Source organism: Malaya genurostris, chromosome 3, assembly GCF_030247185.1.
Source record: "Malaya genurostris strain Urasoe2022 chromosome 3, Malgen_1.1, whole genome shotgun sequence".
Lineage (NCBI taxonomy): Eukaryota > Metazoa > Arthropoda > Insecta > Diptera > Culicidae > Malaya > Malaya genurostris.
In genome coordinates this window covers 18,431,166-18,455,528 of record NC_080572.1, presented here as the reverse complement: position 1 = coordinate 18,455,528, position 24,363 = coordinate 18,431,166, and the positions used below count along the sequence as shown (strand labels likewise).

The following is a 24,363-nucleotide window of genomic DNA, read 5'->3' as shown; positions in this document are numbered from 1 at the left end:
TTAACAAACTTGCACACCTCTCATTTTAAAGATGTGAATGCGTTGTATCATGTTTACTGTTTTATTCTGGCATCGCCCTCCAGTTGTGAAAATGGCTATCAGAAGTACTTGTACGCCAAGTCAGCGAAATTTTTTACGGTGTCCAAATGTTCTATCAACAACGTAATAAAAGTGTTCAAGAAACGTTTGTCGTCAGCCAAGAAGATTACATTGGGGAAAATCGAATGCCTGCAATATGCAATTATATGCAATGTATGATGGTAGTGTCGTTTACACTTGTGCAAGTAAGTGACGATAAGTAAAACAAGTCTGCCTGACTACGATAGCGGCAGCTTTAGATAAAGATGTTGGCGAAGTTTGATAGCGTTTGATTATCCTATAGATAATGTACCCTTTGTCAACTTTGAGCAGCTTTCGGGATAGGAATATTTTACGGCTCCAGGCAAAAAGAAAGGCAACGATTTTAAACACATTAAGCAGTTTATGTTCGCTAAGAAATATTTAATTGCAGGGCATCTGTTCCTGTGGCTTGATGAACTATATTTACGTCGCAACCGACTCATTTATGTGCAAGAAAGCATGGAAAAACTTTGTTGCCGTTTCATCAAGCCACACAATTATTTCGTTCTTTTGTTGGATCGATTTAGCATCTTACCATTGCGGAAAATAAGAACAAATAGTGGTTTATCGTAAAAAACGTCCAGGTGGTGCCCAAGCACATATAAATGCCAGACAATTTGCATTTGACGAATTGAAAGTTAGAGTAAATATTCACACACATAGTTGTTTGACCAATTTTTGATCGTAACACCGTACAACATTGGGTCGATCTATTGAAATTTCACCAATTAAATCTAAAGTTGCCGAAAAGAAAGTCAAAACCTGATATGAGCCGTACATTAGAACATCGACAATTGTTATTAGTATCACAACTGCCTAGCAATAATCGTTTGCCTCCTATCATTATGCAACCTACGCGGACACTCGCTAGCACACAACCGAACACACGTCCCTTCACATACTCTATGTGAGCAACAAACTAGTCGATAGCCTATAGCAACCGGTTGAGATGTGATAGTTGAGAACTTTCAGAAAGCATCGTTTGATTAGCCAATCAGATTCTAATCGAAATTTAGCACAACCACAACGCTCGTTTGTTGCAGGATATTGCACTGTTAGAGAGATACATTTGAATACAAGCGATAACGCAAACCACACCGGTTATTGAACTGTTGAAAATTAAATTTTCGGCTAAACGGGCATGCAGTTATATTTACTGAGCGCTAAATTGCCTTGCTGATGGAGGCAATAACCGGTTGCTGGAAATAGGAGTTTCGATATAAGTAAAGTTTGCTTTTCGGGAACGAAATTTTATGCTTCCCTTTTCAATTTATCAGTAGATATTACAATGCATTTCAAACGAGCTATTCCGCTTTCAATTTACAGGCGTTGTGACTATTTAAGTTAGCTTCGCAGCAGTGGTGATTTCAGTATGTTAATTTTGACATAGAGAAGGAATAGTTCGCTTGGAGCAATGTGGTTTACGATAATTTGTTTGATTCTATTATTTGAAGGCAGGCTTGTGACGGTCACCGGACAGTGCTTCTACTCGCTGGACATGAAATTCGGTTCAGATTACTATTTTACTTCGCCAGGATATCCGCTGCTTTATTCACCGAACATTGTGTGTTCTTTTCGAGTGAATGCGCCCTTCGGATATAGAATCAATTTCACATGCGAAGACTTTCAGATTCCTCGAGTAAGTTAATTTCCCGAAGACATTGTGCTATGAATGTAGTTGTGATCAGTGGTATCAATTTGTGAATTGGGCCATTTGGTTGCTAGCTGAAAACAGATAGATTTCAAAATGATTTTATTCAATTTTTGCTTTCTCATATAGAAAGGTTATGCAATCACTGTGGAATCCGACCTTTGAACCGAGGCCCGTATGGCCGAGTGTCATATACCATTCGACTCAGTTCGTAGAGTTCGCAAAATGTCTGTGTGGATATGTGCTAATGTGTGTATGTAACGTTTTTTGCACTAACTTTTCTCGACGATGGCTGAACTGATTTTCACAGACTTAGATTCAAATGAAAGGTGACCGCAAAACCATACAAAACTCCTGAATATTATTTGGATCCGACATCCAGTTCCGGAGTTATGGGGTAAAATGTGCAAAAAAAAAGAAATTATGTGTTCTAATTTTTCTCATAGATGGCGCGACCAATTTTTTCAAACGTAGGTTCAAATGAAAGGTCCTGTGGTCCCATACGTAATTCCTGAATTGCATCCGGATCCGACTTCCGAATCCGGAAATATAGGGTAAAGTGTGTTAAACATTTTATACCATAACTGAAAAGGGGCGAAAAACCGTAAAAAGTTGTCCAAATCGACCTCAATCTTCTCCAATTGATAGTTTTTATCAGTAGACGGTCAAACAAACCGATTTTGGTTATTCTTTTAAGAATCGAAGAAAATTATTTTGAAGAATGCCACAGTATTATATATGATAGTATGATTGATACGAGAAAGGCATCATTACATCACTAGGTGGATCGAAACAAGTTTTTTTTATTTCATGTAGTTTTTATAGCATCATTGATTCGCTTGATTCGCAAGTAGTTAATAATTCACAAATTTATATGTTTTGGTCGTCGCGTTTATTCTGGCATGTACATTAAACATACATGTAAATCGTCAAACATAAATTAAAAACAAATCGCCCTCACTCTATTGTCAGCCTTAGAAACAGTATGAGTGTGACTACTATATACCTATGTTGAAACAGAAGGTCGAGTTCCGTTTCCAGGTACAGTAGCCGATTTATGCCTTTTGATAAACGGATTTTCGTTACAAATGCTGATAGAAGTCTGGTTTCGTTAGTAGTAAATAACAAAATTTTGTACAAACTAATCAAAAGCGATATGGTTTAGATATGATATGTAGATTGGGCAGTTAAGGCATTCAAAGTGTTAGCTAACATTAGTGATATAATTTATTTCATGGAGACGCATGTTGCTTTGTTGTGCATTAGCTTTTGCGTGTTTATCATACATAAAAAAAGTTCCTTTGGATAATGAACATATGGGGCATTCCACGCAAAATCAGCCATCCAAATTTTTTTTTTTCATCTAACTATTTTTACTCGGGATAGAACTCGAAAATATTCGACACGTATTTTTTATTTCAATATGGTACGTGGAATTTTCGAGATATGATTTTTTGAAAAAATCGTTTACAAAAAAGAGCCTTTTTTCAACAGCCTATACAGTAAAATCTAAAAATACGAAAACTCTTACAAAACATGAAATGTGCGTCCTTAACTTTTAAATAAGCGATTCCATAAAACAACCTCTTAAGTTAATGAAAAGAGTTAAAAATTAATAACAAATAAAAAAAAACAAACTTAGGGCTATTTTTTTCCTTTTTAATTCAAAAAAAAGCCTTAGGGGTTTAACTCATTCTTGGCAAAGTTTCAGAGTGGAAAGATTAATGCTTTCGGAGCAGTGAACTTTTCAATCACGACCCGCACGCGCGGAGTGTACCGCAGCGCAACTGGCGCGAATACGGGCTTAACTCGTCGACACATGTCACGCCACTGATCGAATCCTAACTTTGAGAATTTATTGTTAGCAACGTTTTTTTCCGTCGGCACTGGAAAAAACTCGGCGAGGAATATCGGTGGCAATCAAATGGATTTTATCCCGGATCCGGGATTCCAATACATGTATACGCCGGCAGCTCAGTCATCGCCGATGAGGAAAAAAAAGTCCCGGATAGTCCCGAATGGTTCCGTCCCGGTCGTTCCGGTGCAACAGGCTATAATTCGTAGATTGAATTTAAACTAAAAACTTCGCCAATATTGCATAGGAAAATATATAATGACGCTCTGATGATCTCATGATATCTGAAGTCGTAGTGTAAAATAAAACTAAAATAATATTGAACCATTTAGTCGGTGTTGAACAGTCGTTCGCACCGCACGCGTATAGCTCTTGGCTCCTAGAAATTTTTTCTGGCTACCTAGAGTTTCATTGATTCAAGGCTTCAGTCTTTTTCAAGGCTACCTGAATCACTAACAGTCTTTTTAAAGACTAACAATTAGTTAGCCTTTCTCAAGGCTATACAAAGAGTGATATTAGAGTGACTAAGTGATACAAAGAGTGATATTAGAGTGACTAAGAAATTAATCAGCCTTTTCTAAGGCTAGCTAGGAGTCTAATCGAAGACTAATTTAGCCTAGTTAATTTAATTTAAAATTTCATTCATTTCAAAAATGCCTGCGTCCAACCGGAAAGGCAACAAGCCTAAGGCTAAAAATAATTCAATACGGAATAAATCACAATCCGTTACTCAACATTTTTCTAATAACATTTACGATCTTATAGAATCTGAATGTAAAAATAAAAGACAACGGACGGAATTCCCTTCCGTTGATTCTATGCCGTCTAACAATATTTAGGAGATTATTCCTGAATCAGATTGTAGCGACATAGAAGAAAATTCTTCAAAAATTCCCAAAATGGACGCTTGTCGTTCCGGGAAGAAACAACAATCTATGCCACCAGTGACGGTGATGATTTCCGACTTCAAATCATTCCGTGCTGAGCTTTTCTCCCGGAAGTAAAAGTCTCATTTCAAATTGAACGAAGAGAAGAATGTCGAGTCTTGGTTGATGGATTGGAAGATTACGAACGTCTTATTCGATATTTGTCCGAGAAACTTCATAAATTTTATTCATATGATATAAAATCAGACAGACCCTTCAAGGCTGTCTTGAAAGGCTTATCAAATGATCAAAGTATTGATGAAATTAAAAATGAACTAGAAGAATTGCTTGGTTTTGCCCCTTCCCAAGTAATACTTATGAAAAAAAGAGCGAATGGTACTTCTAAACCACGCTCTGGAATTTCCCATGAACTTTACCTAATGCACTTCAATCGAAATGATGTAAACAAATTGAAAACTTTAGAAAAAGTACGTTTCATTTCCCACATTAAAATTCATTGGGAACATTATAAACGGCATAATCGTATTGCAAACTTAACGCAATGTCGTCGTTGCCAAGGCTTCGGTCATGGAACCAAAAATTGTCATGTGGATATACGGTGTTTGAATTGTGGTAAATCGCATTCGAAAAACGTTTGTCCAGTGAATGAAATCACTGATAAATTTACATGCTCAAATTGCGATGGAAATCATAAATCCAATTATTTGAAATGTCCTGTCAGAGAAAAAAAATTAAACGCTCGTTCGTTTAGACAACAAGTCAAATCAACGACCTTAAATTTACAGAACATACCTGAAAATCAAAAAACCGTTACAAATGCCACGCCTAATTCTTTTAAGGCACTTATTTCTTCGAATTTAAAACAAAAAACAGGTACGCCTGCCAATTCGTCTTCTAACGAAAATAATTTATTGACAGGTAGATCGACCTCGTCATCATCTTCTTCTAATGTCAGTTATGCTGGTATATTAGGTAGAAATCTATCACCTATTTCTTCTAATGTAAATAATCAAAACACAAGACCGCCTTGCAGTTCATCTTCTAACGAAAACAATTTATTAATAGGTAGACCGGCCAAATCATCTTCTTCTAAGTCTACCTACAAATCGCTTCTTTAAATGAAGTCGATTTAGGCGAAATAACTGAAAATAAAATGGTCTACCTACAAGATCAACTTTTTCACATGAGCATCCAAATGAATTCGACTTCATCACTTTTTGAAGCATTTCAAATCGGATGGCAATTTGCAAATAATATTATAATGAATTTAAAATTTAACAGTGATGTTAAATAATTATTTGAATATTTTAAATTGGAATGCTCGATCTTTGAAATCGAGTGAAGATGAATTTTATAATTTTCTCGAAGTTCACAAAATCCATATTGCCATTGTGACAGAAACTTTTCTTAAACTAAATGTCAAATTGAAAAGTAATCCACGATATGTGGTTCATCGTTTTGATAGGTTTACTGGAATGGGTGGTGGAGTTGCCATTTTTGTCCAACGGCAAATTTAACATCGAATTTTACCTTCTTTCAATACTAAAGTTATTGAAAGCTTGGGAATCGAAGTTGAAACCATTCATGGAATTTATTTCATCGCTGGAGCATACTTGCCATTCCAATGCACCGGCGAACAATTAAATTTCTTTAAAGACGATTTGCAAAAACTTACAAGATATCGATCGAAATTTTTCGTAATAGGGGACTTAAATGCTAAGCATGTCCAGTGGAATTGTAGGCAAAATAACAGTACTGGTAAAATACTTCATAATCAACTCTCAGCTGGTTACTTTACAGTTCTTTACCCTAGTAATCCGACTTGTTTCTCTTCCGTGAAAAACCCGTCTACAATTGATCTGGTTCTAACAGATCAAAGTCACATTTGTAGTGAACCAATTACACATGCTGACTTTGACTCAGATCATCTTCCAGTAACATTCAGACTTTCCAACGAAGCTATAATTAATCCAATTAGTTCTATATTCAACTATCATAGAGCTAATTGGTTGGATTACAGATCTCACATTGAAAATCATGTGGACCATGAAACTAAGCTCAAACTAAATTAAATTCTCCTATCATCGATGACAATCTTCAACTGCTCATTCGGTTGAAGAATGTTCGTCGACGACAATATCAACGTTCTCGTGATCCTGCTATGAAAAACATAGTTAAGGATTTACAAAAAGAAATTAAACATTGATTTACTCTTTTGCGAAATGAAAATTTCGCTAAAGAAGTTGAACAAATTAAACCATATTCTAAACCTTTCTAAGGTTCTTAAGAAACCTCAGAAACCAATTCCTGCTCTCAAGGAAGGAAATCAAATACTTCTTACAAATGACGAAAAGGCTCAAAAACTTGCTCAGCAGTTCGAGAGTGTACACAATTTTAATTTGAACGTTGTGAGTCCTGAAGTCTCAGTGAAATATGATCATATTTCAGCCCAAGTGCTATCACAAGATGACATTATTGAGACGAATTTTGAAGAAATTAAATCAATTATTAGGAAACTTAAAAACATGAAGGCTCCTGGTAATGATGGAATTTTTAATATTCTTATTAAAAATCTTCCAGATGTTGCCTTGAGACTCCTGGTTAAAATTTTCAAAAAGTGTTTTTCATTAGCTTACTTCCCAAAAAGATGGAAAAGCGCCAAAGTAATTCCTATCCTGAAACCTGATAAAAATCTAGCAGAAATATCAAGTTATCGACCAATTAGCTTACTTTCTTCTATCAGTAAACTTTTTGAAAAATTATCTTGTTGAGAATGATGTCTCATCTAAATGAGAATTCAATTTTTTTTTACCAGAGCAGTTTATATTTCGTCATGAACATTCAACTACTCATCAACTTTTCAGAGTAACGAACATGATAAAAGCAAATAAATCTTCTGTGTTATCCACTGGAGATGCTCTTCTAGACATAGAAAAAGCATTCGACAGTGTTTGGCACAAAGGTTTAATAGCAAAAATGTCTGATTTCCAGTTTCCTATTTATTTGATCAAAATGATTCAAAATTATTTAACTGATCGTACTCTTCAGGTTAGCTATCAGAATTGTAAATCTGAATTGCCCGACCCGTACGAGCCAGTGTTTCGCAAGGTTCGAGCGTAGCTCCAATCTTGTATAATATTTTCACTTCTGATCTTCCAAATCTACGTTGGTTGTCAGAAATCGCTATTCTGTGACGACACAAGTCTGTTAGCCACAGGTAGAAATCTAAGAGTGATCTGCAGTCGCCTACAAAGAAGTTTAAATATTTTCAGTGATTATCTGTCAAAATGAAAAATTAAACCAAATGCAGCAAAAACGCAATTAATTATCTTTTCTCATAAGCCAAGAGCTTCTTTTATTGAACCAAACAATAATCACATTCTCAAATTGAATGGCTTGGAATTGACATGGTCTGATCAAGCTAAATACTTAGGTTTAACGTATGACAAAAAACTCACTTTCAAGGATCACATTGAAGGTTTCCAGGCAAAGTGTAATAAATATATTAAATGTTTATATCCTCTTATAAACAGAAATTTTAAGCTCTGTCTAAAAAACAAATTGTTAATTTATAAACAAATTTTCAGACCAGCCATGCTTTATGCAGTACCAATTTGGTCAAGTTGTTGTTCCACCAGGAAGAAAACGCTTCAAAGGATTCAGAATAAAATTCTGAAAATGATTCTGAAGCGTCCTCCCTGGTTTAGTATAAATGAGTTACACAGACTCACAAATATAGAACCATTAGATGTAATGTCACATAATATTATAAGCAAATTCCGACAAAAATCGATGCAATCTTCAATTGAATCGATTCGCTCTCTGTATTAGTTAGTAAGTTAGTATATAAGTTCTCTTTCCCCATTACACAATACAAGTAGGTTTAGAATTTTCCCTACACAAAAATCTCAGAATTTCGGAAGCAAATAATGTCCTCATGGTAATAACCAAATCATATATATATAATAGGGCTGAAAAGTCACCACTTGTGGCTGAACACCCAATTTAAATAATAATAATTTGATTTTAACTCATATTCCAATAAATAGTTATTCAAAAAAAAAAAAAATTTAACCATTTTCCCAATTGTTGGGTCCGGAACGGGTAAGGTCGAAATGAGTATGTTAGATCATCAATTAATAAGGTGTACGAGTTGCAAATTCCGCACTTTATCCACTGTCATTTATATTACCGTATGAAAATGTTTACATTCCTGAATCAGTCGGATTGAAAGCAAAAACCTTTTATGGGATCTTTGATTTGAAAAATTCAATCTAGCCATATCTGAGAACATGATGAAACTCGCATTTCTTAGTATTTTGACTACTTCTAATGCAGAATTGTGAACTGGGATCCAGAATAACCAAAAATATAACAAAAATGTGCACTTGATTTCTTCGGAGATGGCTGGATCGATTTTCACAAACTCAGATTCAAATGAAAGGTCTTGTGGTCAGGTTGCTATTGAATTTTACCCGGTTCGGACTTTCGGTTCGGGAGTAACGGGAAAAAAGGTACAAAAGGTCCCATAGGTTGCTATTGAATTTCATTTGGATCCCACTTCCGATTCGAGAGTTACGGGGTAAAATGTGGAAAAAGAACTAAAAATGTTTCATCGTTTTTTTCAGAGACTGCTCATCCAATTTTCACAAATGTAGGTTCAAATAAAAGATCTTATTACCCCATTTAATCTTACCGAATTTTATCTGAATACGACTTTCGGTTCCGGAATTACGAATTGATAGGTTCGGTTTCGGAGTTATGGGGCAAAATATGTAAACATGGAAAAAAGCGTACTAGCGGTTCTCAAAGATGGCGTGACCGATTTTAAAACTAAAACTTGGATAAATGGTCTTATGACTTCTGAATTTTATCTGGATCAGACTTCCGGTTTTGGTGTTAAAAATCTTATATACCATCACTTAAAGGGGCGAAACAAAACACTTAAAAAAATTCTAAATCGACATCAAAACTGCTCCAATCGGTATTCATTATCAGTAGATGGTCAAACAAAGCGATTTCGGTTATTCCTTCAAGAATCGAAGAAAGTTATTTTGAAGAATACCGCGGTATTATGTATGATAGAATGGTTAATATGAGAAAGGCATTATTAAACCACTAGGTGGATTAAAACAGGTTTTTATCTTAGTTCTGCCCAGTGCGGTAAAATTTCATTTTCACTCGAATATTATAAGATGAAAATAAAATTTATAGCCACTGACCGTCAGCATATTCCTACTAATTCATTTGACTTTTGCTGCCATTTTCAAGTGAAGCTCCAAGAATTCATCGTCAGTTGAATAATCGTACCTAGTCATTTGAAGTTTTGCTTGCTCAGTTTCAAGTGCCAAGTAGTCTAGCTGCTTCATTGCCTTCGCTCTTGGTAGTGAGCAAGTTCAAATGAATAGAATTATAAATGGAGTAAAGTATGAAAAATATAAACTGAAGGAGGAAACAATTAACTTATATATATTCTGTAAATGATATTTCAGCTATTTAATTTGTCTTTCCTCTATTACCTTGAATCAATTCAAATGTTTACATGAACCTCATTTGAAGGCCGTTCTCACACTTTTGAAAGAGATATTTTGTTATTTCAAGAGATCAACTGACGGTGGAAAAACTAAGAAGCTTCGATTGGGAAAGAAAAGAGTAAAGAACTGAATGCTGCCCGTTGGTACGTCAGAGAACGTTGTGTGTGTCAGAGTGTGAAGTTCACTGCTTCAAATTTAATTCATTCAATATTTCGAAACTATGGTAAAGGTGGGATGAATATAACCTCTTATGACAGAAAATTTTCAATAAATTCAAATATTCGAGTAAGAAAAAAAATTTAATTGAACTGTAGATATTTGGTATTTTGTGCTTTAAATTTGAAAGCGTGCCCTGACTTTATAGTTTTGAAGCTTAATTTCTATGGGAAAATCCAATTTTATTTTTAATCAAACTGAAATCTAAGTACTAGTACTAAAAAATATTTTCTGTCTCTATCAATCGTCTTAAGGCCATCGTCCAAGAACGATGTGCGCGGATGGTTTTAGGAAATTTGCGATGGAAATTTTTAGCAATTTGCCTAAACCAAAAACATACAGACCTTTAAAATTTTTTTTATCTATCTGTAGGACAAAAATGGCTAAAAGATTCGGAGGATTTTCCGAGTCTTAAAAAAAATGCTCTGAAAATGAGATTCTTGAGTGATATGCTGCTTACAAGATCGTTTTGTCCACCAGCTAATGAATACTCTAAATTGCCCGGAATTTCATTGAATCGAAAAATACTGGTAATCTTCAATGCAGCGGCTGTGTGGCAATCAAGGGCACCCAGCAAATGCTGGAAAAACGGAAGAAATGTGCAGATTCTATGTACGTTTGCACTGTGCGATCACTGAAGGGCTCCATCAAGAGAATGATTCGAGATTTATAATGCAGTAACTATCATCTTTTAGATAACACCAGAATTCAATGTTCCATGTATTTTTAAGACATGCGGCAAGAAAAAATTTCGTGGTTTTTCATTTTGTTTTTGGCGAATTTTCAAATTTATGGGTTTATTCCTAGCCAGTTTCTAAAGTCATGCGGTTTTTTATGCGAATTTTCGTAGTTATGCGTTTTTTTACGCGAACCTATCTCGGCAGTAAAAAGTCTTGAGTGTAGTACACCTTAGAAAAGGTATAATCTCCAAGGAGCAATTAGCTTGCAGCGGAGCTCCAGACGTATCAGCTAGCTCTTATGGACACTTATTTTTAAACTTGTATGCTACAGTAATGCAAGTATGTTTTGCACAGTTTTGTGGAAGCACTCCAGAACTAATAAAAATGGTAGTGAAGCATTATTTTTTTTACTTACCTTTGGGATTGAAATAATTGTCTAAGTTTCACACGATTCTGATGCAAATTTGAACTATTTGCAAAAAAGCTTCCAGAAACATTGCATCCAACACTTCCTGTTCTAGAGTACCAACTGTAAGATGGACTCCTTTTCGATATCGCTGGCAGGACGAGAAGATTTGCAAGATGCATTCACCTACTGTGGAGCTGGAGTGATTCAACATAAATCAATTGCTGAACAGCTCTATGTACAGCTGCGATCAGTTCCAAGTAGTCGAGGTGGAAAATTTCTTTGCAAAATGTCGATTATGCCTCAAAACTGTTCATGTGGCAAGAAAAAAACCGTAAGCTAGATTCGATTAGATTTAACAGTACGGAATTGTTTGCTAATATAATACGAATTATTTAGATGAGAATTGTAAATGGTGTTCAAACAATGGTGAACGAGTTTCCAATGATGGCTGCGTTGATCGATGTCAAAACAAGAACTGTCATGTGTGGTGCTGTAATAAGTATTGCCGAAAAATTATAGATTTGAATTGTTACCAAGCCGTGTTTCTCACAGTTTCAGATTTTCACGCTCTTACAGCAGCTCACTGTTTGGTACATCGTACTGTTGACGACACGGTTCTGCTGCTTGGCGATCATAACCTGACCACGGGGGCGGACACAATATATGCTCAACCGTACGTTCTGGCACAAGTTCTGACACATCCTGGATTCACTATGAACCCTGTATCCAACGATATAGCTATGCTCCGAACACTTCAACAGGTACAGTACAATGCCGGTGTTGGTCCAGTTTGTCTACCGTGGAAATTCCGTGGTAACAACTTCGACGGTTCTGTGGTGGTGGCATGTGGCTGGGGAGATCTGGATTTCGGTGGACCACAAGCTACAGCACTCAACAAGGTCGCCCTGAATGTTATCGGCAATAAAGTTTGCTCATCACGGTTGAATACCACCATTTCGAATCAGAAGATGTGCACCTATAACCCAATGAAGGACACGTGCCAAGTAAGCAATAAAATATAGATTTAACCGCGTTTATTCGGTGTTTCATTTTTTCCCCTTTTTTGGATGAATATATCTAGTCTGACTCCGGAGGGCCACTGTTCTACATTGAGCCAGGACGCGGGTTGGTTTACGAGATTGGCATCGTAAGCTACGGGTTTGCTTGTGCTACAGCAAATCCCAGTGTTAACACCAGGGTCACCGAGTATTTGGACTGGATTATGGTCAACAGTCCCGACACGTTCTACTGCTTTCAGTGATGAGGATTGCTGTTCACAATTGACGATTTGGGTTCGTTCGAGATTTGGCGTATATGGTTCACCAATGGTGTGTGTGTGATCAATCATTATATGTGCTTCGGGTGAAATCGAGGTATATTTGTAGCGAAATAATTTGAATTCTTGTAATGTGTTTTGTTTTTGTATTGATTAATATATACAGTTTGTGATAAACTACGTAGAAACCGTTTATGTTTATCAAGATATTTGAGAATAACATATTTATTGGTTTGTTGTTATTCTATAATAGCGCGTGACTAGGTGATTTATGTTGTGTGTTTAATATGTTTAGCTGTAGGTAAGAAAAGATGGTGAGCTAAATTTGTCCGCGTCAGTTTTAATTGTCGAAAATGTTTCGGTCAGATAGTATATGTACTTCTTCTAGTTTCATTTCTTTTGATAATCAAAATTATTTTTGTAGTTTCAGAGACACATTTTAAGTCGTCGATATGGTTCAATAATGGCATTTTTTTATGAAACACATATCCCCCTTGAAGCAGTTAATCTAGCTCACACATCTTTATACTAAACAGATTGTATTGATTCTTTGTTTGGTGTTTGTTTGACCAAGTAAAAACTGGTCTAAGGATCATTACGCGAGGAATTACGCGAGGAATTACGCGAGGAATTACGCGAGGAATTACGCATCATTTGGTCTGAGTTGATTTGAACATAATACCTTATTCGATACAGATGTGGGCCTTGTTTGTTTAAAATGCGTGAATTTTCACTTATAGCTGAGTATTGATTTTTTAATGCTCCTATATAAGGTTCAGATAGTTACTATAGGATACGTGATTGGAACACGTGTGAGAGAGAAATAACTGACACATAGATGAATGAAACAGATAGATTAAATATTTAAGTTATCATTGATACTAATTTAAAATTGAACTTCTAAAATACAAGCTTCGGGAGCTGGGGAGCTCGCTAGTTCTGCTTATTATATATATATATATATATATATATATATATATATATATATATATATATATATATATATATATATATATATATATATATATATATATATATATATATATATGTATATATATATATATATATATATATATATATATATATATATATATATATATACTAGCTGACCCCTGCATACTTCGTAGCGCAATAATATTAGATTAAATGTAAACAAATAAAAACTACTTTCAATAAATTTTAATGTTATATCGCGGACCACAGCTATTCTGTGATAAACAACATTTTATTGTTTCTCTATTATCGATAAAAATATATAAAAACCGATGAATTGCTGACACTTTTACAGGCAACATAAAATTTTTCATATAAAAACTCGAAATTCACGACATAAACTCCTAACCTTGAGCCCTTGAGATTTATTGAAGGTAACAGAAAAGCCTAACAGATGGGAAACTGACGTTTGCATTCGAATGATGTATCATCGGAATACGTGGAATATACACCCTTCACCTTTGAATTTGTCAGTTAAAATTGTTCCCTCAATAACATCTGCTCTTAACCTTTTAACTTTGAACTGTTTTGCTGCATTTGCTTCTGCACTTTCTTTACCTTTTGCTGTACTTTCTGTACCTGTTCCTGTAGTTTCTGAATTCGTTCCTGTACTTTCTGATTTTGCTCCCATTTTTTCTGTACCTGCAACTGTCCCGGCGAAGTTCGTACTACTCAAAAATTATCTTATTTCATACACTCACGAAATCAGAATAGTCAAACGACCTATGTAGGAGTTGGTTTCAGAAGAGCGTGGCCATGAATGCTCGCGATCAGTGAAGAAATTCTAACAGTTGTTTTATCGCGCACTTTATTAATTTATTAAATTTAATCAATGAAATACGGAACGACTTGAATAAGATGTTGATTGCATTACGCTCTAAACATAAAGGATTTGGAGAGGCCGATAGGGCTTAACTGAGCTCTGTTTCATGTTTCATTTTCATACTACCGGCCCTTATTACCAGTGTGAAGTGAAAATTAAATGGAGTGAACGTATCCTAATTGAGTTTCACACGATGACATCACACGAACGGTAAATGTAGTCCATATTTGACGTTTATTGGTGGTTAGTGTACTATGGAATACTGTGGAATGAGATAGAATAATGTAGAATAGAATAAAATAATACAGACTGAACTAATGAGCAAACCACTGATAGCTGTCAAACGATGTTCATCCAGTTCATTTTGTAAGGTTGTGTCGTTTTCATGTGAGGCCTGATGGGTGAGATGATCTGTGAGTGAAGTGTAAGAGGAAGTGTATGCAAGAACGGTAATGAAGGCCACCTTTTCAGCTCAGGACTAACGATCGACCAATAGTAAAGATGAAAGTAGGGTAACGGTACCTTAATTTATCTCAGCTCCATTAGTCATCTCATATACGAAAGCCATTAGTTAGAGTGAGATCTGTTGTCTCTGTTCGATAGATTGACTTCAAAAGTAAGATGAAATTAGAAGCATTCGCTTCAAGTTTTCGCGTCGCTATAACAACAGTATTGAACAATTTTCGAACTACTTTTTCTGCGGTAGTGCTTCACAAATCCGAAGCAAAGATATTGTATTCGATTTGATCACAATGCATTAATTGAAAGTCGAGTAATCGCTAAAATAACATGGTGACACTACTAATGAGATGATTATTGGTACATTAACTCTAGTCAGAATCTATTAGAATAGAAACAGTAGCTCAATGTTACGATGTTTCCTTGTGGAGTACATGTATGTATGTATGTATGTGTGTGAGTATGTTTGAGTGCATGTGTAGATGTATATGTATGTGTTAATTGCATGTGTAAATAATTACTAACTCAACATTTCTATTCCATATGAAATTAATTCACACTGAGACCAAGTGGGCATCATAGCCTTGGAACGTCTGTGTGTTGATTTAAAATAGACGCTCATAGAAGCAAATCTTATCAAGGGTCCAGTGTAGAATCGAAGCAAAGAACTACTGCCACTGCGACTACATTAAAAACATTTACAACCATAGAATGAGTAAAATAATGAGTTATTTGTGATACTATGTAATGCGAAGCTGGATGTAAAAAGATGGAATTGAAATAGATATTTCAACCTTTGAATTGAATTCTTTAATCGATTTAAATACCCCATTCATTTTCATCACATAAGTTTCATACCGTTGAATGTGTTCGCTTATTATTGGAAATGGTGGATGTACAACAAATTCGAGCTCATAAGCATTTGCAGAAAATGAATTGAATGCAAGTACACATGGAAATGTTCCGACTGCTTAAATGAGGCTAATTTTAATGACACGGTAAATATATATTCGAATGCCGTAGGTTTATGGTAAAGGGGTGTGTCGTGTTGGTTTCACAAGTACATAATTCGAATTTTTACTTAAAGAAGGAAATCAAACTGCACAAGTTACGCTTCCTTTCCTTGTACCTTATCCATCAAAACAGAAGGTTAAGTTCTGCAATGGAATGTAGTACCAAGCCTTTGCATCGCCTTTTAATATATTCAAAATAATTGTACAAAAGCTACCGTTTCAGTCGTGTGGAATGTTGTACGGAGGACTTCAGAAACTGAATGTGCGCTGAAAATTGTACGACATTGGGTCTTACTAAACGGTGACTGCTGCTTTGTAGAGTTCTCATTGCACTGTTGGCGGGAGTTGAATTCCAAATGTGCCGACCATTTATTTGTTGACTGCAAATAAATATTAAAACCAGCTGCTGCTGATGACAGAGCTACCGCGACAATGCCAACAACGGTCGATTTCCAAAAGACTGAGGAGTAGAATAGGAAGGCGTGATTTTGAGGGTAGTGAAAACATAACAATTTATGGCGTTTTCCTTTTGTTAGCGTGCCCATAGGATTTCATTCGGTTAAGTCAGAAAGATTTGCCACAGTGAGATACTACTCTTTGGATTACTTTTCGTTACATGATGTGATGGGGAAAATTGAAAATCAAATCTGGCTTTAGGCAAAGAGCGCTAATTATCAGCAGATTATGAGTACTAAGTTGAAATCGATTTTTTAATATTAACTGGATAGTATGTATCATATTTCATATCGATTCTCGTTGGAACATGATCGTTCGCTAATCTTGGAAAAAAAATGCAATGTAATCCCACTGTTCTAATAGTTTATTGCACAGCACGTTGGTCGTTCATCAGATTGATAACGCAGCAAAAACGAGTACTGAACAGCGTCCTTCGCGCTCAGTTGCCCTCCCCAGGAAGTAAAATAGTTGTATCAAAAACACATTTCCATCGGAGGCCAAGCACGGAAAGCTGTGGACCACCCAAGCGATGTAACTCATTTCTTATCGTACTGTTCGTGTTTCTAGCTGTTGCCGCTGTTTCATTCGGGTGTGAATAGAATTACAAATGAAACCAACTATTAATTATTTTTAAAAGCGTTTCCAGTTACAAATCCATTTTATTATTTTCATTATTTAAGTGCGGCAGATTTCCATTATGTCTTCTCGCAAAAACTGAACCCAGTGTTAGTTTCAATCCAGTTCAAGTACGAGGTAACGCGGGCACTGACACTGGGATATTTTGAGGCGCACGTTATACCATAATTTATAACACCTATCGCGTACATTTTTCCGCCGGACGCGTCGACATACAACATGGGGCCACCGGAGTCAAACTGGCAGCTATCCTTTCCAGCCGTGTAAGTACAGATCTGGTTATCCTGAACAGTGTTCATTCCGGATAGTTTGGATCGACATGTTGCAAGATCCATCACCTGTAGAGCAACTTTCTGAAGATCGGTCGCCATTGGTCCGCCGAAGTCCAGCGTACCCCAACCGAGTGTTGTAAGGTAGACATTGTTGAAGCTGGAACTGGTGTATGCGTATGGCAAACAGGCCCGATTTACTCCAGGATTGAACACAATCTGATCGGTCGTTCTCACCAGAGCGATGTCGTTCGTTTTTGTCTTGGAATCGTAGGCCGAATTGACGGTAAATGTGGAAATCAACATTGCTTTCGCATAGGCCGTATCCGTTCCAGTTTTCATGTTATGGTCACCCACTAACAGAGCGGAGTTGGAAATTGATCGTCCCGAGACGCAATGAGCTGCCGTCAAACTATGCCGGTCGGTTACTGGATAAAAGAGTTAGGATAGATGAATGAGTTCTGTTAGTTTGATGTAGTGTCAGCAAGCTTACTAATTGTTGCGCCACAAACTAGAGATTTGGATGAAATTTCAATGATTGCTGCTGCCATTGGGTATTCGTTCGGTTGAGTGGATTCTCCACCCACTATCAGAGGCTGAAAAATTGAAAAACCGAGACAGTTGAATTTATTTTCCAATTATAAAAACACAGCAGATACGTCGCTTTGAAACGATTGAAATAGTTATACTGCGTGAAGATCAAAGTTTTATACGTTAACGTTCGTACCATATACAGGACTGTTACCAAATATAATAGATAAAATGGAATGTAATATATATATATATATATATATATATATATATATATATATATATATATATATATATATATATATATATATATATATATATATATATATATATATATATATATAAGGCTTTGTCTTTCAAAAAGGCTTTGTTAACATAGTTGGTTCATCACAAAAATTGAGAGCTGAATTCTTCGAGAGTACATTAGTGTCGAACGGGTTGTCATCTAGAACCGGCCATCTCAGTCACAATATTCATATCCAAATACTCAGTCTATAATGAAGTGCAATATTACTAAGGCAAATCATATAATTTGAACCAACTTTCTGAGTAATTACAGAAAATGTGGAGATCTTCTCCAATACAATTTTTCGTAAGATTTGTGGATTCCTCAACGGTGTGAGACCAAGTGAGAATGCTGAAGAAAATGGATTTTGGTACAAAAAGAATTGCATAGCGGCAATAATTGACACAGAAGAAGAATGAATTAGCTTCAAAAGTATTTGCATAGAGTATTCAATAATAAATGTGCGAATATTTAACAAAACTACTGTTGTTGTTCACAGGTTATAAAAAATAACTAAGCGGCATGATGTATCTAGCGAAATTCATTCACCCAAAAACTGAATTACTGGGTTTTAGTTCCTTGTCATCAAAGGTGGTACTGTGAACGTCCGGAAAATTATTGTTCAGGCTTCCAGTATGATGGGTCGAACTGTGCCACATGAAGTGCCTCTTGCATGAATACTTGTGATTAGTCTTACTACCAAATTTTTTTTCTGAATTCACAACATGAGATAGGGGAGACCGGGGCTGGTTGGTCGATGAGAAAGGTAGGCTTTCCTGAAATAACTATTATGTGCATTGGCGAAATCTAAAGTGATTTTGGTAGAGTTTTAGATCACCCACATACCGACTATTTTTTTTTGTGTTTTTGTATTGTCGTTTGTACAGGAGCACGTTTGTTCTTTTTTCGGAGCCGGTGAGTAATTTTCAGTTTTTGTAAAGTAATACGTGTAACTTGGATCCGGTCGTCAAATGGTGAGATAACTAAGTCCTCACAAGTCCCTATCTCATGCCTCCCCGAGCGTCTATGATGACATTTGGTCAATAGAACGGCGTCGACTGGGTGCTATCGCCTTCTGCGTTAGTGGCAGAATGAGAGGGTGCGAAATGGCTTGTAGGTTGAAGCCCATCCTGAAATGCAGTGTTTATCATAGTGTGTTGCAACATATAGTTCTGTTGTTTATTACATCATGTATTATTATTATTATTATTTTAATTATTATTATTATTATTATTATTATTATTATTATTATTATTATTATTATTATTATTATTATTATTATTATTATTATTATTATTATTATTATTATTATTATTATTATTATTATTATTATTATTATTATTATTATTATTATTATTATTATTATTATTAGAAGAGCGTAACTTACACTGCGACATTAACTGTTATATTGTATCATAGCATATTATTTCATATATTATCGTCTTACACTATTTTATGTTTTTATATACTATGTTGTATGGTATTATACTGCATTGCATTATATCACATTATATTGTATTATATGTATTATAACACATTTTATTATATTATATTATATTATATTGTATTCTATTATATTATGTTATATTGTATTGCATTATGTTGTATTATATTATATTATATTATAGGGTTTGTTATGAGTAGTACTACGTACCTCTGCGCAAAATATAAATTTGTTTTCCTTATAAGTTATCATTTTTAAAGTAACTTTCAACTAAATATCAAGGTCGTCACAAGGTGAGCTTGGTTCTCACCAGGCATGTCCAAACACTGCACTGCTCTGCGTGCTTCATATAACCACCGCCACCTCGTGTATTGAGAATGTCATTGAGTGCCAGTGCACAAAGTGAAACACGAAACGCAATATCCGAAGCCATGGTGCTCGTGGCGCAGTTTTATTTTCGACACTGGTGTTTCAAGCTTCGGCATACACCGAAACCGCGTGTTTTCAGTTTCGTTAAACACCGGAGCCGAGTGTTTTGAATTTCGCGAAGGCACCGAAGAGCACCCATGCGTTGGTTATATTGCCAATCAATTGAATTCAATCAAACGCGTATTGATGAAAAAGGAATTAATCTTTAAAACGCATTTTTCGTCATAGCGTGGCACTATATGCGCTTATAGTACAAGCAAAGTATAAGGCAAATTCGGAAACACTCGGCCTCGGTGTTTGCCGAAGCCAGGAACACTCGACTTCAGTGCTGCCCGAAAATCCGAGCACCGTTGCTTAGCAATTACACGACCACCGCTACGGGTGCTTTTTCTGCTGCGTTCGGTGTTTGTTATTCAACACGGACACGAAGCGTAGCATTCAATAATCCTGGTGGTGTGCTCACGAGTGAAGGTGAGTACCGTGCAGAACGGATCCGTGTTTTTGCCATGCCTGGTTTTCACTGGTTCCTGTTTCATGCCTACACGTGTGTCTGTGGTGACAAATGGTCTATGGAATGCGTTGATGGCAGAATGAGAGGATGAGAAATGACATATAAATTCAAGTAATATAATATCATAGCATATCGCAACATATCATTTTATTAATTCTATTATTTATTATATAATTCATTGTACTATATTATATTGTTTTTTATTGTTATTTTCATAATTGTATTTATTGTTATTATTATTAATTTGTCATCAATAATAATAACATATATTATTTTTATAGATGTAGATATTATTATTGTTATTAGAAGAGTAATATTCTACTGCCTGCAGTATTGCGAAGATAGAAGAGCATAACTGACACACTACATTAACTGTTATTTTATATCATGTTTTGTAATATATTATATTATATTGTATGACATTGTATTATATTATAATTAATTAAAATATATTATATTATATTATGTTATGTTATATTATTTTGTAATCTATTATATCATTTTATGTTATATTAATTTCATTACACTATGTTTCATTGTATTTATCAATATAAAACATTTTGCACGGGGGCGTAAAGAGGAGGGAGCATCAGGGCATCGGACGAATTGATGACTGGACGAGGGATTGTGGATAGCCAGCCCAAGTCACTTGAAGGAAACTTGTTTCCTTCTGAAGGTTTGACATGAGTCTGACGCGCCCTTCTCAAACAAACCATCAGGCGGGTTCAAGCATGTATAGCGATATGCTTCATCCATGCACTGGATATTATGGTTGGAAGAGCATCTTTTATTCCCGCGGAATACGAGTAAGTGACTCTACTTACGTATCCGCCCAACCCTTTTTGTTCGCTTTTCGGTAACAGCTATAGTAAGAAGGTGAATGGATGAGTCATATCGGGGCTACTGTAAGTCTACCCGCATCCACTGGCAAGTCCTTGAACTGATGGTGGCTTCACTTCACATCACTTCACACATCACAGTAATACGTGTAACTTGGATCCGATTTCCAAAAACGTGGTATTATTGGAATACCTCTTTATAAAATGATATGTCGGTTTCCACTGCACCCTTACTTTTGTTTTGGTAAATCGTGATTGGTCGCGAAATCATTCATTGTGGTAGGTTTACCACAGACGCGTACCCGGAAAACAATTTCGAAGGGTGTTTCGGAACATGTTGATCGATTGCCATACGAACGGATATATGTATATATGTTATTCGCATGAAAAATTTGTGGTTAAAAAGTCGTTTGTAGAAATTTATTCATTTTATAGTTGATTTATTTTTTTATTTAAACAGGAAGGTTTCTCTAAAATGAAATTTTCTTTGACTTTCTGAAGGGGTTTGAAACCCTAAAGCACCTCCATCTGTATACGCACTTGGTTGGTCGAGTTGCTTTTTGATATTCGTGAAACATTCACATTTTTCTAACGAATTGAGATATTTTGCTATTATTCATAACTATAAGGAAAAACATACAAGAGAAATGAGAATTAACAATAAATTTAAATTATTAACAAAGACTCAACCACGAACAAAATTCGTTCACAGTGTAGAATCTGATGTAGGCCAGTCTGAAGACGTCAGACTTCATGTGCGTGATGATGACGAATTTTCAACCACAGAAATATCGCTAAAGAGATAATCGAAAGGGAGAAGAGTGTCCGATGATATTTCGATGCTGAATTTCCTTTACGCTTCCGTTCGAAACTGAAGTGATTCATTCAAGATTCAATTACTGTATTTCCAGCAATAATAAATTCTCTACTGAATAAACTCGAAACTGAGAAATAATGACTGCAATATTTTCGAAGCACGTGTGGTGGTCAATATGAACAATAATATTTTTTAGCACATTGCAAATAGTGATAAAAACGACAAAAGACTGTTTTAATTCTGGCTGGTTGGTTTTAAGCTGGTTGATTACACTGCATTATTTAGATTAAACCCAATAAAACACTATTTAGCATGAATTTAATTCATAAAAGTAATAGGAACGCAGCATTGTCAGTATGTCTGAGACATTTCCATCATTTGCCTGCGTCTGGCGCGTTTTAATGGGCGAAGTGATAACCTGCGCTTATATTACTTTTACGTACAATATTTAAGTTTAATTGGGCTATATTTTCAATCAGTAGCATAACATGTTTTGTGACTGGTTTTTTAATAATGTTTCTTTATCATTATAGTCATAATTAATCACAGTACTTGCTGCCTTTATTGATGATATTACTCCACCACCACGGCATTGCAAACTAAAACTCGATCACATCATTACTAGAAATCCACTTATCAACCACCCTACACGCACTGAACATTTTCAGTCAGATTCTGTTTTTGTTCATCGGCGATTTTATTCATCATGTATTTTTCAAAATGTTGAGATATAATAGCTATGAAAATTCATTTCCTAAAAATCTTCTGTTCGAGAATCATATCAGATATCATAAATATCATCGAGCAGAATGTTCAGTAGTGAACTTTTCACAACTAATAATAATCAGTTTTAGTGAAAACCGCGTTTGCAAAAAACCAGCACTAAACCTTTTTGCATTGAGTTTTCTGATCGATGATTTTTTGTTTGAAAATCACTTCTGAAAAATTTCAGTGGCGTTATTCGAAATTTTGATTTTTTCCCAACACTACTCTTTTTTGAATTAGTTGCTCCACGCATTGAAAATAGGTTACCTGAGATAATCAAATATATTTTCATTTATATTTCATTCTTCTGGTATCTCAAAATCGGGAACAAGCTAGAAAATTATGAATAATAATTGTAACTTCACAATAGCTATTAGTGCAAAATATTTTAGTTGAAGTTCAATTTTTCTAAGTGATCGTTTTCACTGCAACTTTATGTTGGCAGTATGCGTTACAAGAAATTGTGAATTGAACTACTTAGCCTGGTAGGTAATGTCACAGATGCTACTCACCGTCAGTCTAGTGCCGCAGTCGCACTTTAATGGTACAGCAGTAATCTGACACCGGAAACGTCCTCCCGTAGATTGAGTCAAGGTTTGCAGTGCTATTACCATCTTGTTCCCCGTCGAAGCCACGTTGAACGTTGTACTGCCACATCGAACCTCGGCGTCGGCCAAAGCATTATTTCCGGTAGGTGAAACTAAAAGTTTATCATAGTAACAGCCGTAGCTGGACGGTAGGTACATATCGTAACATTGCGCATAGAGGTAGTGTCTGGCAGGTGCCTGGATGGTGAACCGACAATTCGTGCCTCCTTTGTAGTAGTTACTCCAATTCGGTGATTGAACGTATCCGACTGTGTTAGAGGGATAGTTGTAGCTATAATCACAACCCGCGTAGGAAACTGCACAACTGTACAACTTTAATATGCATATCAATCCAAATGAAGTCACAAGCAGGCCCATTTCGAACAAGCGTTATCGACCGTAATCTGTTAGCATTTGGAAAAATAATAATAGAACCTCGATAGTACTTCAAATCATTATAAAACTGTATTGGAGCTTTCGCATTCGAAAAGATGTCGTCCCAGTTGTGCAAATATTCGAAGTGATACTAACGATCTGTTGGGGCGGTATCTGTTTGGATGTAGACGAACAAATGGCCACGTTCGCATGTTGTTAGAACTATATGTTTTTCACTCAAGGAGAGCTTCGAGTGAATACCTAGTCATTGTATGTGATAGTATATTATTGTGTTGAAATGTTGTTTTCGTGTTGCAATTTTTTGTTATCACAAGATACACTTCGGATGTCTACTGCATGGTATCTTTCCTGTTTGACTGGTTGTAATATCTCGAATGTAAATTTTCATAAATATAATCTCATCTTACATTCAGAATTATAACCTATCAAACTTTTACCAGGTATTAAAACTAACAAGTTCATGTTAAAAGATATGCCGTTC

At 35.6% G+C, this 24,363-nt stretch overlaps 2 protein-coding genes across 3 annotated transcripts; one reads left to right on the top strand and one right to left on the bottom strand.

Annotated features, from left to right (window-relative positions):
* Positions 1–1,505: 1,505 nt before the first annotated feature.
* On the top strand, positions 1,506–12,758 carry LOC131437508 (venom serine protease-like). The gene is made up of 5 exons (XM_058606905.1): positions 1,506–1,759; positions 11,465–11,683; positions 11,749–11,851; positions 11,905–12,356; positions 12,434–12,758. The coding sequence occupies exons 1-5, from the start codon at positions 1,535–1,537 to the stop codon at positions 12,611–12,613; spliced, it is 1,179 nt and encodes a 392-aa protein (XP_058462888.1). The 5' UTR covers positions 1,506–1,534; the 3' UTR covers positions 12,614–12,758.
* Positions 12,759–16,992: 4,234 nt separating this feature from the next.
* On the bottom strand, positions 16,993–24,153 carry LOC131436286 (venom serine protease-like). Of its 2 annotated transcripts, XM_058604926.1 has the most exons (4): positions 24,018–24,153; positions 23,412–23,890; positions 17,771–17,873; positions 16,993–17,705 (listed from the first exon to the last, which is right to left on the bottom strand). In XM_058604926.1, the coding sequence occupies exons 2-4, from the start codon at positions 23,862–23,864 to the stop codon at positions 17,068–17,070; spliced, it is 1,194 nt and encodes a 397-aa protein (XP_058460909.1). In that variant the 5' UTR covers positions 23,865–23,890; positions 24,018–24,153; the 3' UTR covers positions 16,993–17,067. The 2 variants fall into 2 exon arrangements, with proteins under 2 accessions (XP_058460909.1, XP_058460908.1); XM_058604925.1 differs by having other exon boundaries at positions 23,412–24,059.
* Between the last annotated feature and the right edge of the window lie 210 nt (positions 24,154–24,363).